Source organism: Scophthalmus maximus, chromosome 18 (genome assembly GCF_022379125.1).
Source record: "Scophthalmus maximus strain ysfricsl-2021 chromosome 18, ASM2237912v1, whole genome shotgun sequence".
Taxonomy (NCBI): Eukaryota; Metazoa; Chordata; class Actinopteri; order Pleuronectiformes; family Scophthalmidae; genus Scophthalmus; species Scophthalmus maximus.
The window spans coordinates 8,755,327-8,773,585 of NC_061532.1; the positions used below are offsets into that span (position 1 = coordinate 8,755,327).

General features: G+C 46.0%; 1 protein-coding gene across 2 annotated transcripts in view; it reads right to left on the reverse strand.

The window, feature by feature from the left end:
* Nucleotides 1–18,259, reverse strand: part of ino80 (INO80 complex ATPase subunit) — a 36,171-nt gene that overhangs the window by 4,855 nt on the left and 13,057 nt on the right. For both annotated transcript variants that reach the window (XM_035618322.2, XM_035618324.2), the window contains exons 26-34: nt 16,366–16,506; nt 15,323–15,554; nt 7,190–7,317; nt 2,617–2,711; nt 2,274–2,346; nt 1,600–1,758; nt 1,336–1,438; nt 1,144–1,232; nt 365–523 (exon numbers count right to left, since the gene is read on the reverse strand). In XM_035618322.2, the coding sequence (XP_035474215.2) occupies nt 365–523; nt 1,144–1,232; nt 1,336–1,438; nt 1,600–1,758; nt 2,274–2,346; nt 2,617–2,711; nt 7,190–7,317; nt 15,323–15,554; nt 16,366–16,506 (1,179 nt within the window). The remainder of the gene's footprint in view (nt 1–364; nt 524–1,143; nt 1,233–1,335; nt 1,439–1,599; nt 1,759–2,273; nt 2,347–2,616; nt 2,712–7,189; nt 7,318–15,322; nt 15,555–16,365; nt 16,507–18,259) is intronic.

Below are 18,259 nucleotides of genomic sequence, written 5' to 3' on the forward strand. Positions count from 1 at the left end.
CACCACAAAGGAACGTAGGAAACCGGGCCGGTACAGTAAAGGGCGAGGACCAGAGAGGAAACAGGGAAGAGGGGGAGAGATGGAAAGTTAAAGTAAAGAAAGTGAGAAAAGGCAAAGGGAAAGAAATAAGCAATAGTGATAGAAGAGAAGAATGACAGAAAGAAGCAACACGTGGAAGGAGATAGATATTTAAATAGATATTTAGAGGAGACAGAGGACGAGAAAAGAAGTGGGGGGTAAGAGAATTTAAAAGCACAAGAGGAAGAATGAGAGAGTGAGTTTGTGTATGAAAGCATAATCAGCCCCTAACTAACATAAATCCCAGTCGTATACAGTATTTTAGCACAGCATGAGATGCCCTCACCTCACTGAAGGGACTGGGCATGGCCGAGTCCATCTCCACGCTGATGAAGGAGTCATCTCCATCTGCGGAGAGGTTGGAGTTGTCCGCAGAGGGAGCATGGGAGATGACGAGGTTCGTCTCCTTTTTCCTCTTGATCTCTGATTCCTCGTTTTTCTTGTGCTGGTTTGATAGAGACAACCGGGACTGGTTAGGTTTAGTACTTAGGCCATATCTCAGATCCTTCAGTCTTCTCTTACGGATGGCTATATCAAGTGTTCAATCGCGTGGCCTGTCCGTCTGTCCAACACTCGAGACCAGAGCAAGACCACGGGCCAGATTGCCATGTAATCTGGTATGGGTATGGTCCCCAGAGGAGGATTTCTAATGACTTCGGCGACCCCCTGACCCCACATCTAGCACTAATTTGGCCCATGACAAGGTATCTCGAATGAACCATCGAATTTCTATGAAATTTGCGGTGGATAACTGTGATCCCCAGAGGACAAAGCTTAATGTTTTTTTGGTGACCTCCTCACCTTTTACTCTGGCGCCACCATTAGGCCAAACTCATCACTCGAGACAAAAGAGAATGTTAAAATCTAAGTAAGGTTGCAGTCAAGTTTTACGAGGCGGTTTTATTTAAATGAAGTATCGTTTTTGGCATGAGCACTGGAAGGTGAAGTATATGTGCTGCTTTTGAAAGATTTCCTCTTCATCATCTCTTTCCTTCCTTCATAAAGTCATTCTTCTCCTTCTCACCTCGTGTCTAACATCAATTTGTTTCTTCCCTTCGACAATACCTTCTCAGCGTATTTCTCCCTCTTCCTCTTGCGCTCCTTCACTTTGCTGCACTCCTCCAGCTGCCTCTTCTCCTCCTGTCTCTGCCGCACTGTAGGAAGAGACACAATGTCTTTGGTTATTTTCTTCCTTCCTCGGTTAGGGTTAGGTTTTGTGTGTGTGTGTGTGTGTGTGTGCATGCCTCAAACACTCACATTTCTTCTCCAGCTCGTCATCGTCCAATAGCAGGCTGACCACCTCTTTGGGTTTGAGTGTGTCTGGTTTGAAGTTCCCTCCAGAGATCACCACCCTTTGGATCTTATCACAGGAGAAAAATGCAGCATCAATCAAATCTGTGTTCAAATCATACTTACATCACGACGTTCACTGTTTTAACACCGTCTCTCTGCCACCCTCAAACTGTTCCCCTGTTGCTTCTAGTGTTTTTGTTAGAATAGAAAACTGCTCGTGCTTCAGACCTCGCTCTTCTCCTTGGCCCGCTGCAGGATCCTCTCCTCGATGGAGCCCTGACAGATGAGGCGGTAGACGGTGACCTGCTTGGTCTGGCCCAGCCTGTGAGCCCGGTCCATGGCCTGCTGGTCCACTGTGGGGTTCCAGTCACTGTCATAGAAGATGACCTGGAGGAAAATAGTACAAGTTCAAATGTTTTCTCCTTAGAATCCTTGTTTAGCACATGGTACAATGTGATGCTGGTGATGACGTGAGGGAGACACTCCCCTCCCTGTGATTTCTGACACTAATTACAGCGACGCGTTGTCCCATGTGACCTGCCCTTTAACATGACAGATGTCCCGTGTTAACCATCACTTCAAACTCATTGTCAGGAAAGCTAATCCCACTTGAACACGGCTATAGGGACACAAAGGGACATTATTCTGAGAGATGTTGATGAGCGCAGGGATCATCCGTTTATATATGCATGTTCACCGCCCCCCCCCCAATACGTACACATCCACACTATATCATCATTACATTAACATGTTATTAACACTTAATCCCTGGTCATCCCAAATTCTCTCTTTTCTTGTTCTATCCTCAAAAAAAACGTACTGTATTTCAGATATATTATTGCGGCTTAAACTGTGATATTAATCAGGGAAATGTTTTTCTTTTGAGTGTGTCGATGACTCACAGTGTCAGCAGCGGTCAGGTTGATGCCGAGCCCTCCGGCCCTCGTACTCAGGAGGAACACAAAGATGTCTGTGCTGTAAGGGACGGTGGGGGGATGGGGTGGAAGTGGGGGGAACAAAGGTCGGGGGAATTTGAATTTACAATACAAATATCCATTAACAATGGCATGACATTCTGTTATAAAAGAACCATTCTTGGGCATGACGTCCAGTCAAGAGTTCCAGAGTTGCACACTAATGTGAAACAGAGCATGTGAGCTCAATAACAAATCCACACACACACACACACGCGCACACCCACCCGCACGCACGCACGCACACACACACTCGAGTGTATCTACCCACCGACTCTGGAAGTCAGCCACCATGTCTCTGCGTTCAGAAATCTTGGAGGATCCGTCGAGGCGCATGTAGGTGTGCTTGCGATAAACCATGTACTCCTGGAAGAGAGAGGACAAAGCGATGAGACAGTTGCGTGATGATGCACTCCATCTTGTCTGGTGTTTGCCAAAACGAGGCTTAGCACAGTCCCAGTGCAGAGGGTTTTCTACCCAAAAAAATTCCTACTGCTTAATGTGTGTAATAAAAAAGTTGTCATATATAATCAGCGTGACTATTTGCTGATTATCAAAGCAACTGCAGATGTTACTTTTCAGCTTAACTGTTTCGACTTTTACTAGACCAAAACAAAAATCAAACCGAGAATTCATGACTTAAGCTTTTGAATTCAAAGATTTGAACTTGTGAACCTTCCTGGATCACGTTGATCACTGACTTGAAACAAACAGACTTGTCGTCTAAACTTGAGGAAACTGGAATCTCAAACTGTTTTTCGGCCTCTGCTTTGGGGAATAGACACTCAAAACTATACAGTGTATTTAATAACTTCTCAAATACGCAATTCTATTTATGTCTCTCTCTGAGGAGCAGATAAACCCTGCAGGTCTACTTGTTAAGTTCCAAGGTTCGAGAAATATGAATCTTTAACGTAAGAATTTGAATTTTGTGTCCAAAATAAAAAAAATCCCACATTTCTTATGCATATTTACTGGAGCTGAAACCTCAATCCCAGCCCACAGAGACATCGAGAAATGCAGAAATTGATACTCTACCCGCCCTAAAGTCTGCTACGCGGTGCTGTGTGGGAGTATCTGTGTGTCTGTGTGGGTGTTAGGTCTGATGGGAGGGGTTCTTCAGTGCAGGGGTCAGAGCAGCAGCGGTGATGAGGTGACGCGTTGATCCCTCTTTAAGCGCTGCCCTGAACCTCCGACCTCTTGCCTGAAACATGTCAGTGCCCCTCAATCAGCCAGTCACAGTTACTGGCACACGTCATAACGCAACCTCACACAATCATTACCAATGATATCACTGATTTGACACCAGGTTTTTTTTAGCGACCTCTCCGATCCCCAGTCTCGGCGCCCAGGGCCCCCGTCCCGACAGGACCTGCCCTCCGCGATGCGTGTGTCTGGCTCTGCGCCGGTCGGCCCCATCTGCTCTGAGTGAACGCTACATTAGGGATCATTAGCCCCAGTGCTCGCCAAAACGATGCTCACCTAGTTGAACTGGGGTTTTGAAATCTTGCCAGCAGCACGTTTCCCGTTATTGTTGCTCTTTCAAAAAGCCTTATTCAGCCTTTCCTAATCCACATCGGAGTCATCAGAATCAAAGTTTTAGCGGATCAGCCCACATCTCTCCCCGACACGTTCTTAAAAAAAAACTTGTTAAAGCTTGCGTCAGTGTTGTGTGCTATGGAATATACACAGTGAAATCTAGACCTCAAGAGCTGGCTAGCCTCTCTCATATTTTGTTTGCGTTATTGTTAATCACGAGTGACACCGCTGTAGTGCACTACTGCACTTTGTCACTGATTTTGTAATGTGCGCCGTTGCTTGTGTTTTACATCAAGATGCAGGTTCAGATTAACCTTTAACAGGCATAATGTTCATCTTGTTCAACTAACTGTCAGCAGTCTATTATAATCCCATTAGTGAAAAAGAAATGTTATGCGTGTGATATCTGACAAGCACGGTTGGGGGGATGTATGGGAGGAGAGAGATGTGGGAGAACTGAAATGTGTTTAAAAACACTGTGAAATGGTGCTGGGGTTTTTTGGGCTAATATCTATGTCTCTGCCTTTTCATTTTAAGTCTTTGTGATTTGGCACTTGGATGTTCATGAAAGCCATCTCTTGGAACAAAGAAAGAGTGGCAGCCAGGTTGCTCTCAAACCTCTCAAACAATAATGAGTCGCTAAAGTCCCCAAAGTGAAAGCTCACAGTGTGTATTTCTTGTAGTTATTGGATTGGGAACAGTGAGAATAGTCACAGCCTGTTCCCATCCTGATATATGCAATGAATGCTGCTGAACGAAAAGAACATCAAGTGGTGGCACTTTAAATAAATGGGTGAACAGTGTAGATAGTAACGGTTGGATGTCATTAACTGCTCTCAGCGCCATTAATACATACTGTGCCCACACGGTGAGTTGCATTGTGGGTGACATAGGCACCAGATTTTGACAAGGAAGAATGTTTGCAATACAGATAAATGCTACCTATGTGTTCTGATGTATTGATTTTGATCCTCGTTGTTCTAAACCATGAGTGTCACATGAGTATGATGCTACATTGGTCCTGTTTAAAGAGATTACAGATCAATGGACAGGCACATGGAGGCACAGTAGATTCTAGATACCACAAAGAATTAAATTGAATACCCAATTTATCATTATTCTCACCAAAATATTTAAGTATGAAAGAAAACCAGTAGATTTAATTTGGTCTGGTTATATAGCGCAACAAAAGTTACTAATAATAAATAATGGCCTCAATAAATAAAACTCAACGACCCGTGGACCCTTTAACAAGGCTCTTCATTCAGCGTCAGTTCACACATTCTCTGTTGTGTTTACAGCCACAGAACAGCAGAAATACATAGTCAGAATATATCATGGAATAATCTGATTGAATCCATGTTTTGTATTGCATGAGTTGTATCCCACTTATATGTTTGCTGATAATGAAAAAACCCCCGAAACGAAGGACAAATTCAATCACGGCTGTAATCTAAGCCGCAGACTTGTAATACAGTAAAGTGCCGCCTAAGCAGCCACAGGCACACAACTCAAGCAAGGGGGGCACTGACTTGGCAGTCCCGCTCTACAGCCGGCTGCTGCCAGAGAAAGCCGTCAATGTTATTTTCTCTCCGGGCCGCCCGGATCTCCACGATCCATCAAGCGACGACGTGATGTCACCAGAAGAACCGGCAGCCGACCGGCGACGAAAACAATGACGCTAATGACAGAGATTAGCATCAGCCTCTCATTCGCCCGTTCTCTTAGTCACAGTCTCATGTCGAGGAAATCAACTCCATCTGCAGAGTTTTTAAAAAAAATAATACGGTCGAGGAAAACTGAAGCCACATTGGGCGAATACAGTGTATGATTTCATTTGTGGGTGTCTTTAACCCATTAGAGGAGGCGATGCTGTCACGGCCCCATTACTGTATGAGGTCACTTATAAACCCGTCGCTGTAGTATTGCCCCATTAGAAGAGGAAATCATAGCTTGGAGGAACGACCAAAAGGTGCAACAGAACATTAACCCAGAAAGGCTAGCCAGCTTTATCTAAACCATCTTGAGCATTGTCACCATCGCTGTTTTCCTTTGCCCCTCAAAACACAGAGGCATTCCCACTGTTTTCCAGGCACACAGGAAGACGGCCCTTAACCACCTGGGTTGGGTCCATCTGCCATCAAAAGATTTGGCTGTGGAAACACAGCACAGTGCCACACTGCACTTTGTGAACAGGGGAGGAATTCCCAATGACATCATGCCGGAGGCTTTTGGCTCCAGAGTGATGTGTGCAACAAACATGGAAGCAACAATGGAGCACAGCGCCGAGGCCGTCGACACACGATCACTGGCAGAATTAGTTTGCGCCCTTGTTTCCCAATGGAGAGAGGCATCCATACAGATTTTATTCCCCTGGGAATTCTCATTTCTGGGGTTGTAATTTCGTCTTTATCTTTCTTTCTTTCTTTTCATCTTTCGGCCCCTCATCTACCTTTGTTTTGGGTTTCCTGCATTATTTCTTTCTCCTCTAAACCCGGGGCCCTTGCCACTCCCATCTCCCCCTTCTCCTCACCCCTCCCATCTGGCTGCCTTCCCTGCAGATATGAGCCCACTAATTAGGCCTGACCTGTTAATTAGCCGCCTAATGAGAGCGCTGACGAGGGACAGGCAGGATGATTAGAGGAGCTCGATACCTCGCCGGTAGAACAGGGCTAGTCAAACAACTCGCTTGGAGACACAATAAATAAAGAAGGAGAAATTAGCCTGGGTGGTTTCCATCACTGCCAATCGGAGTCGGAGGCTCGGCGCTGATGAAGACCTGTGTCTACTGCAGAGGCATTTGACCCGGGAGTGGATGCTGATTGTATCCATTCCCATTGCAGACAAAAGACAGATGTTAGTGTTTTTTTAGACCAGTGGAAAAGGGGGCTATATATGCAAGGACACATTAAAGGTGTGGATGAGGCATTTTTATTTATTAATTTCTACTACGTTTTGGTAATTGCCATGTATGTATCTGTGTTGATGTTATACCATGATGTCAGTATGAGTATATGAGATCTAAATATCTTGACACCAATACTAAAATTATACCATGGCAAAAACCTAAAACATTAGGGAAAATAATGGAATAAGGGGTGACAGAACATAAAGGAATATTCAAAGTTGTGTTTTAAAATCTAATTCGACGAAATAGAAAATTTGAAAGTGTACTCAGTGGAGTGCATAACTCCAGTGTATTGAGTCATTTGTGTTCAGTCAGTGCACAACCGTAGTGTGGAGGTTGGATTAGGGTGTGAGCTTCATTACCTTTATATGTCTCTTCTGTGTGTGTGTGTGTGTACCTCCAGCAGGTCTATCATGCGTGTCATTTGGGAGTAGATGAGGACTCTGTGTCCCTGCGCTTTTAGCCGACTCAACAGGATGTCCAAGGTGTGGAGCTTGCCACTTTCTGTGATCAGACTCTCCTTATCTGAAAGAGAGAGAGACAAAAAAGTGAAGAACATGGATAGTGAGAGACTGATGCTTCAACTTCACACACTCAAAATATCCAGCACACAACTGTTTGTTGATGCTTGTGTCCAAATACGTAAAATTGTAGAGCAATCATCAATCAAAGCATTGTCGTGTCATTTTATTATGTGCTTCAACATAATATGATGTTGTACATCTGCTCACTGGCGGACAACATCAAAACAGCCCAATCAATTCAGAGGTTATCAACTCGTTCCTAATCAATATAAGTCTTCGATAAGACTGTATTACCCTGGATAAAGATCAGCCCGGGTTTTGATCCTTCTAAATCCGCCCCTGATCTGGTGATTGTTTAAATAGAGCTTGTGCCCTTATTGACTGGACAGCTGATGAGAGCAGAGAGAGTGGGAGGGAGGGAGGGAGAACAGGACTGAAAGAAATTGTGAGGGAATAGTTGATTTACACTTCAGTTCACACAATGGCACAAAGGATGAACAAATAGGACCGGCAGTTGGTGTCGGTCACGTTACTTCCAGCGCCACGTCAGGTGTTCTGCAGCCTTCCAATGTTTGACCACAAGAGAGCGAATGGGAAGCAATCTGACCCTGGGTCTGCTGTTGAAGTGGTTCCCTCCGTGTCCAGCTGATGAGGAATTAACGTCAAGCGACACAATGGGAGAATGGGAAAAGGGCCAGGGCTGCCATCGACCCGGTGACAGGCACACTATGGTGTTTGACCAAGGGGTCGTGACCCTGAGTGGGGAGAAACTAAGGCCAGGTCCAGGGTCAGGTGACCGGGTCGGGCCAGGGCAACAAGAGAGTCCCTGTGGGAGACTCAGGCTTGGCCGCCTTGCACTCGAGTTGGACACTTGTTCCCAAGCCCATTTTTGTACAGTGAAAACACGGGCATATAAATATTTCCAAGTCTTATTTCCTTGCTTTGACAATGAAATGTAACCAACCGCGTTTAAATTACGTTCCATTAATCCAAAAGACAGGGCCAGATAATTTAAAGTCGAGGCTGCAATAATAAGTCCATGACAAGGTCCTGCCACAATCTCTGTGAAACACTGATATAAAGCTATTTCTTCAAGACAATCACATGTGCACCATGAGCCACAAAACTAACTGGATCCGTCTCAGCTACAAACTAGTAACATTCAATGCTAATGAGCACTCGGGCTGAACCCTGACCTGTGACCCTCCAGCTTATCCCCCCCAAAAAAGGTCAGGCCCTGCAGAGGTGTTAAAGAGGAACTAATAGAACAGACGAACAATGGAAACGCTCTGGGGAGGTTTTGCAAACCGCACCTACAGGTCGCTGTGAAGTGGTGTCAGCCCGTCCAATACACAGACCTAGAGCTCATGAGAAAGTGTTGACAGGAGGAGTTTAGATTTGAAATTATATTTATGTTTTTATGTTCACTTGTTTGGTTTTCCACCAGGCAGCTAATTTATTGTGGGTACAGTATACATGTTTTTCATGATTGTGAAATTGAGATGAACTGGGGTCTAGTTCTGAAACGCTGCGGAAATAAGGCAAAGAGTTGGAGAAAAGGGCAGAAGTACAAGAAATGGAATGGGGGGGAAAAGCCAAGAGGGACATAGAAAGATAATAAAACATAATCATAAAACACTAATAGCAAAAGACAATAAACTAAAGATAAAACTTAACCGTAGATTTATTGGAGGCCACACAGTTGTTAAGACATTGCTGTGGCTCAGTCTGGTGCTTACTGAGAGACCAACGCACCTCAAGCCCCGACATACAAAAACACTGTGTCCCACCATCAAAGGCCTATAATTGTCCTTGGCGTCATAAAACGGCACAAACTGAAAAGTAAATGGAGGAAATAGTGATACACACGGCGGATTAGCCTTGTGCAGGGGAGGAAACGGGTCCAGACAGAGCGGGACAGACGGAGAGTGAAGGGGGTCTGCGGTGGCTCCGGCTGCAGCGAAGCGGCATTCGCATGGTGGTGGCGGTAATGTTGTGGTTCAGATCAGACGGGGGCCTCCCCACCGCAGGTGCCAGTCTAACCAGGGCCGCTGCTCAGTCAAGGGCACCGAGCAGCACGGCAGGCCACACTGCCAACCACCCAGATGCAAACCAACCACTTGGCGAAGGTGCAAATGCTCATATAAGGCAAAACTGCTCGACCGCTGCCACCAATCTGTTTCTGTTTAGCAGATTTCATTTAAGCCTCCAGACTCCGATGTCGTGTTTGAAGATGGGTTAGAACCCCTAACCGTGAATTTTTGTGGCCTGACAAGACTAACTGTTGTATGTATTTAAACTAATTCTTGAGGGGAATAAACTTTAAATCAGAAAATCCCTTATTAAGCAGTTTGATACTATTATAAATATGTCCGTCATGGGAGCAGCGCGTGCATTGACTGCACTGCTGATATTTCCTACAGTATGTATTGAACTGGGTGTGCTAGCTGGAGGACATCTGATCTCTTACTTTTTTGAATCTCAGTGGCATTCTACCAACAGGGACATGATCAGTATTAAAAAAAAAGACATAAATATAAAAAAAGAAGGCAGGGAAACTAATGTCCAACAGAAATGGCTAGATTGGATAAAAAAGAAATCCCACCCCTTTTACTATCCAAACTCCCAAAAGCCCGGCGATGTGGCTTACGTACAGAGGTGGCCGGGTTCAAAACATTTAGTGCCGCATACAGAAAATCCAGTTTTTCTAAATATTGCTGCCATACCCTGCAAAAGCCCAGCCAAGAAAATGAATAATAGTGATTTGGGAGGGCTTTGGTGGTCTGTCTCATTCCAACATAACACTTATGGCTTACATTATAAGCTACATGTGGCTGCAGAGAAATGCATGACCATCGGTCACAAATGAGAGCAAACTGGAAACATGTAACATTATTATGAATTATGGAGAATTTAGAGGGATTAAAATGGACATGTCTGTACATGCAACCCGTGTGATGCTTCACATGAACTGGCCCTCAAGACCTGTCCGGTTAATTCAGTCAAAATTTGGTTCAAGTAACAACAGCAGCATTATGAAGCTGAGGGGGAAACAAAAGGAGCCTCAAACCAGCTCACACGAAAGACCAAACGGGAGGACAATTTGGGATGAGGCTCTGAGGATATGTGTGTTGTGATTTTGGAAAAGAAAATTTGGACAAAAATTGACTCAAATGGACACAAAACAACTTCATAATCGCAGACTGACGAGGACGCCGTTAAGACCACACCCCAAAACAACACAAGCAAATCCCATGTGGTGTCACACCACTCTGCCGTCGCTATGGATACACATATCAAGCTTCACCACCTGCCCTGTCCCGCTTTCACAGCCGCCCCCCCCCCCTCGCCACAATACAATCCAGTCTAACAGCGGTATTCACCCAGCCAGCCCTCCCCATCTCCTCCTCTCCATACCTCCTGCTGACAGATTAGGCTGCACTCCCCTGTCCTTCATCTCTACCCCTTTTTAGCACATCCACTGCACCCTCCAGCTCCCTCCCTCGCCATCCTCCTCTCTTCTACTACTACAACCCTCTCCCTCCCACTCCCCCACGCACACCCTCTCTCCCTCCCTCTGCTGTGTGTCCCCCGACAGTGTAATCCAATCCCTGTAGGGCCAGAGCCAGGGGCCTGACACGGTCCTGACCCAATTAGAGGCCTGCTGCCAGCTAATTAACCCCGGCCCAGCCCTGGTGCCTGGCGCCTGATACTCCCAAACCAACTACCGCGCTAATTTCATTAATACGCCACTACAATATTCTGTCCTGTCCTGTCCTCTTCCCCCTCTGCCACTGCCGCTGCCAAAGCCAAAGCCGAGACCTCAACAGGGAGGGAGGCAGGCCAGATGCGATCGAAAAAAGAGGAGACACAGAAGCAAGATTGCAAAGTAAAACCCCCCCCCCATCAAGAGGTGATGAAAGAAGATGGATGGATGGTTACGTGAGAAAGAGAGACAGATGGGGGGCCACAGAACAGGTCGAATCAACGATCGAACCGCGCATCGGCCCCCTCACTGTATAATGACACATTACACTGTGCAATCAATATGTCAATGGGCAACACTTGTTCAGCACCGCTGATGATGGAAATATTAGCCCGACACTACTTTGCCGCTTCGGCGTGTATTGACAAAAGTAAGAATGAAACTTAATTTTCTCGCGGCGACAGCATCAGGAGAGTTAAGAGCCAGATGCCAGCAGGAGGCTTCGGAAGCTGGGAGAGCAGTGGCAGACAGAAAACGGGAGATTTTAGGTGCTTGTCAGGACTTTTTTACAGATGCTCCACCGGAACCTGAACACAGTATCTCCACCCTGGAGCCAAGGGACAAGCATGCATATCACAAAGCCGCAAAACTGTGTCTGTGTGACTGCGTGCGACAGAGAGTGAATGATGGACAGCGTCTGCGTGTATATATGGAACATGTTTACACTCACACATCACAGTCTCACAGCATGCACGAGCAGCACTTTCCCCGGGTTCTCCAGGAGCCGTTAAGCAGGGGGAGAGACAGACAGTCTGATGCGCACTCCGAGTTCCGCGGGGGGAACCTCACCACACCGCAGCGCCCCACTGTGAACTCTGTCATTTAGATAGATTACTGCCCGTTAGCCGTGGCCAGAAATGACTCAACACGCAACGCGGATGAAAGCGAGCTGGCTAAGAGACAGAGTGAGATAGATATCACTTGGCTTCCACGTTGAAAGATCTCATCACCGGGAGCATAATGCGGCGAATGTCTCCCCCCTCAGTCTACTTATGGATTTGAAGTTTCTTAAACACCAATGAGCCCCATTAGTAGCAATATATTGGACTAGGAAGTCAAAACATTGTTGTCCTTTTTCTTTCATTTTCTTTTCTTGCAGCACTCTGCAGACAGTTACCAGTGCCAGTTTAGTGCAGATTGAGTGGCAGAGTGAGACGTCGATGTGGAGAGGCTTTGCTGCCTGTGTTGTTTTGTGCCTGTCTATCAGAGGCCCGGGGAAGTTTCCTGCCATTTTTTGCTGGAGAGCAGCGTTTCTTTGAAGGGACAGGAAGGCAGAACTGCATTTCCCGCAGCTTGATGTGGGCTGCAGGGCCAGGCCTGACTGCCCCCCCCCCACCGCTCAGTCAGATTGATACATAAACACACACACAAACATGAATTCAAACGATTTGCACAAAACAGACACACAAATGCCAAGTCCTTTACGCAGACACTCTCCACAGGGGTGACAGTCAATTCCCAGCTCACAATAAAATGTGCTATAGTGAGAAGGCTGTCATTTTGTGGGACGGCTCCTTCCAATTATTGTGAGTGACACAGGGGCCCACACAGACAAAAAGGAGTGTTATTTCTGTGACACTGGAGCATTCTGCAAATAATCCTACAGCAAAACTGTTCCACTTTCAAATGGATATTTAACCTGACACATAACAGTGGGAAACCGTTCCCCGTTTGACAATAAAATGACCCAGTTGTAGCTTTGTTTGAAGTTTCCCAAGGGCGAAAGAGTGGTGACCCCACAAGCGCAGCAATTTAGCAAACAAACAAGACGTCGGCATAATTACAGTCGAAAACCTCTTCTCCTGCAGCGTCCTGGTGGCTCAGACTGGGTGACTGCATGGGTACACTTCTTGGCTGGCGGCACCCTGCGTGCAACCTGATCCACACGAATGGCGCCTCAAAAAATATATGGCAGTATCACATCATCTATATTAATATTATTAACAGAGATAAATTCGACCTTTCAACAATGGCTTTCCTTCGGTGGAATTTCACCATCACATAAACATCAAGAATAAAAAAATATATATCTGAGGCCCAAGACGTCGCTGCCTCAGTTGTTTTTTCCTCCTCACTGGCCTGATTCCTAATAAGTCCTCTGATTAGATTCCTCCTTCGATATCAGCGGGCAGCCGTACTCACGCCATGTCGCTCAAAACAAACAGTTATTCAGCTCTGCCATTTGTTCTAAAGGTGCGGGGCTGGGAGTGCGGAGGAGAGGGAGGGTGGGAAACTTCAGCTGGGCTACTGTACATATCTGGGCCTTGATGTGGCAACAATGTGTTCAGCGGAGGACGGGTGCCGGAGTGTTGGGTCACTTCCTTCCTACCGAGGCTGAGAAAGAAGTGGGAGACCAGACGGACTGAGAAGCAGAAGCCAGATACGGATTCCAGATCAGTGCGAGGGGGGGGGGGGGGGGGGGGGGGGGTGTCTGTTGACAGGAGAGACGGCGGTGGAGCTTGTCCTCGGTATGTGTGCGAGGGACGGCAACGCTGCCGAGCGTGGGAGAGTGTGTGAGGGGAGAGGTGAGAGGTGAGAGACACCTAAGGCCCCATGTGAGCACTGCACAGTTCCCTTAATGGACTCACACACACACACACACACACACACGCACGCACGCACGCACGCACGCACGCACGCACGCACGCACGGACGGACGGACGGCAGACCATCTATTAGTGTTACCTAACTCAGTACTTGAACAATGACCAGTAGCTAAACTTCCTCGCTTTGTCTGCCTCCGTATAACTTCACAAGCGCTTTCAGACTGTTCTCACACAGACACACTGTGTTTTGTTTCTCACTTTTACACACAAAACACTTTCACAAGCACATGGACACGCCGAGATTGCATAAGAAAGGAAAATCAAGTATTAGAATGTGAGCATGTGTCTATGGGATTTAAAGGATTTTACATCATGGATTTTACTATCTTAATAAAAAGAGAATGCATCCAGGACCCGTTTCTGTATGAACTAAAATCCTCAACATTTGTGTAATGCAGGCTCCAACAAATACAACGGCAGGCACGTCCATGTTTTGTGCTGGGAACCTGTGTTAGCACACAAAACAAAAAAAAGCCAGTCGTCATCATAATCCCCCGACAGAGACAGTTTATCAGAGGCGGAGAGGCTGAGCTGGCCAGTGAGAAGGGAAGTGTTGTCTGTAAAAGTGTGATGGCCTCCCTCACCCTGGACATCCATCAGTCATCTGAATCCTGGCAGCGAATCAGCTCCCACTCCGCTCCAGCTGACCCTCAACTCAACAAGCCGAGCTCTTTTGATAAAGCGATTGTAAGCACACACGTACATCCATGTGCACACACACACACACACACACACACACACACACACACACACACACACACACACACACACACACACACACACACACACACACACACACACACACACACACACACACACACACACACACACACACACACACACACACACACACACACACACAATTATGCATTCTCACCTCAACTTAATGGGAATCGCTGGTATGTGTTTATGTGAGTGCAGTTCTCTTTATCTCATCAGTTCCATTAGACTGTACAGGTTCTGGCTGCCTGGCAGACAGTCAGACAGAGACAGAGGAGGGTGATGTACCCAGCTCTGCCCCGCTGACCCTGGGCCGGCCTCTGTGGATTCTCCCACGGAACCATTACCTCTCCCTACACTCCAACACTGGATATCCAGCATTTGATAAAAACTGTTAGTAAAATTGGGCAATGACAAATGGATTTAGAGCGAGCTACATAATCATGTGGGTTTTTTTTTTTTTCAAAACTATGGACCAGTGGGTTTTTTCCCACTTCAACTCAGACTGCTGCTGATGCAGACTAAATCCGTTTTCAGACATGAACCCCGGAATGAATGTCCGGAAAATTGAGTTCGGACATTTTCCAGATTTTGCCATTCACATTTGAAGGACGCAGCCACACTGTGGCATACTAACCTCATCACGGACTAGCACAAAGACACACTCGAAATAGCACACTCACAATAGCACACGTCTAAAAGCATAGGCCACGGCACAGCCTGAACTGGCCTTTAGTCATTTATTGGTTCTCCTGATGGTCATTTGTAAGTGGATGCTCATTTATTTGTTACTCATAAGCTGCTTGTAAACCGTGAGCTACAACAGGAAGTCAGGACAAAGTATAGTAACTTGAGAGGAAACTTGGAAAAATCACGCGCGCGCGCGCGCACACACACTCACACAGAGCTCTTACCAGGTATCTGAATGTAGGACCATCCGTGACGAGGGTAGAGCCACGGTGCCATCACACCCCCCGGGCATTGTGGGTGGAAGGCATTGGCCCTCGTGCACCAGGCTGATGCAAGTTCAGGGGAGCCGTAGAGGAAACACTGTTTGAAGATAGTGCCCCCTCCGCTGCGCGTTACCAGCCACTCGTACGCTGCACTGCGGTCGTCACAATAACGCTCCATGGGAACTGCTGTCACCTAGGAAACATATTGACATATATGGTTTTCAACATTTGAAACAACAGATAATATTGTATAGCAGATATATAGATAACATGTTCGAAATACATTCTGCATTATTTATCAATCCAAATATTTCCTTTCATTGACATTTGTGACAATTTAACTACGCATTAATAAAACAACACAGAAACTTAAAACTTTCCCCGCTAGGGATTTGCATTGCATTGTAGACAGAGGGGAAATCTCCACATGAAGGCTGGTTTCAATGAATCAGCAGGTTCTGTGTATGCAGTAACTGTGTGCGTAGCAGGAGGGCAAGATGAAGCTTTCACAACTGGTGGAAAACCTGAGCGAGAAGACCCTTTTTTAGAGGTTCTGTTTGTTTTAAATGCAGCTGGAAGCCACTGTGGTCACCCCCACACCCCAGCCACACACACAGTCAAAACACACACACACACACACACACACACACACACACACACACACACACACACACACACACACACACACACACACACACACACACACACACACACACACACACACACACACACACACACACACACACACACACACACACACACACACACACACACACACACACACACACACACACACACACGCTGCTCATTGTTGAAAGCCTACAAAGGCAAAGTGCACAGTGCTTCCCGCTTCCCTTTCCACGACCACCCAAATACTTGTCGATCTTACACAGAGCATCACACACACACACACATACACACACTGTCCACACAAACACAGAGGGCTAGCATGAGCGCCTTTCACAGGCTCCTTGCCACACAGAAACACAAGCATATGTACATACCCGGGGTGTGGCAGCGAGCAGGAACTTTGGTGGTAGGGTGGGCCGGCAGGGCCGCAGCGTGGACGCAGTGGAACTTCTGCAGTGGATTTTCACATCTGCATGTCCCACAATGCCAGGCCTCAATGCTGTGAACACCAGATCCTGACACACACACACACACACACACACACACACACACACACACACACACACACACACACACACACACACACACACACACACACACACACACACACACACACACACACACACACACACACACACACACACACACACACACACACACACACACACACACACACACACACACAACATCCTGTTTCATAATGCCAATTCATTCAAAACTTCTCAATACAGTGATTACATTGGCATGGAATGAAATGTTTTTCAATGATAGTAATTTCAGAAACAATATCGCACCTCCTTCTGAAGTGACTCCTGATTTGATTTGTGGCAAATAAATGAAAACTTCATCAAAATATCGGAAATGGAAATATAAATAAATAAATAAATAGCAAAAATGAGAGTTGCTGCAAAACAGAGGTTATGGAGTGCAGCACCGAAGGGTTTTACAACTGACAGTATATATTTATAATTCACTGGCAACATACCTGAGGTGTTATGTAAAATTTCAGCCCAACGCTTAAAACATTATGTAAAAACGTAAGATTATGCAGCTTATATGATTTAGGTTGCATGTGTCACAGGACAAACCGGAGGCCTAGTCGTGTAATCTCACATTTGAGAAAAATATGGTGGGTTTTATAGACATACATTTTGAGCAAAGGTTAATGCAGAAAAAATAATTAGGAAGTGGAATATCACGCAGTGGTTGGTGTTGAAAGAACATCTCAAATACTGTCCATGTTACAGTGTTTGATATTACCACAGTGGTGGATACACAGTGCCACCTAGTGGTAGAATATTGAAATTACACTCTCACTGTCTCACCTCCAACACTTGTTGGCAAGGGCTCATTAGTGTTCTTCATTGATTATGAATGACAAAAGAATACCAAAAACAACAACAACAACAATGTCCCGATACAGATAATAACGAGGGACACGGAGCCCCAACTGAAGAGAGACAAGGAACAGTCTACCAGCTACACGCAGCATCAGAAGAAAAATGAGGAGTTGACAGAAGTTGGCGGAAGCTCTTGGGATTGAATAATTTCTAAAAACTCCAAGTGGGAGTCTGGGGGTCAGCATGGTCGCACAGTACAGATACAGTATTAGCTCTTCAGGTGTCTGTGAGTTTCTGTCTCCATATCGAACTCCTGCTCCTTCATTCTTGAAGTCACTCCAGGGGTTGGGGGGGGGCTAAGATGCTCAGCAGCTGCCTGACTCAGTGTGATGAGGCCAGGAGGAGGAAGAGGAGGAGGAACTTACACTGACAGCATCTTCTCCCGAGTATTTTCCACCCAACAAGTTGAGTTAGAATTGGTGGAGGAGGAGAATGTGATACTGTACATATATGGAAATGGATAACCGTTTGCTGGGTGAAAGGATGGATGAGATGCGTTTTCATCAATTTTAAAAAAAATATATAAACTGAGGGGATTGGCTAAAAAAAGCTCTTGGAGCGGTGCCCTAGGAGATCATCTGCAGGGTGCAGCCTTTTCTTTTTATCTTTTAGGTTTGTCTGTATAGTTGAACTGGCACCTTTGTATTGTAATTCCTTTCCCACAAGCAATTGGATTTCCATATTGCCAGGAAATATCTGCTGTCTCAACATAATCCTGTTGTCCTTAGCTGCAGAATCCAACAAAAATGAAAACATATGAGTGCAGCTGAAAATAACTGTGGTGCACTACACACACAGACATTGTAGACGGCTAAACTACAAGAATTGTACTGCCAGATTATTAGTTTCTCCCAAAACAACGGTGCTG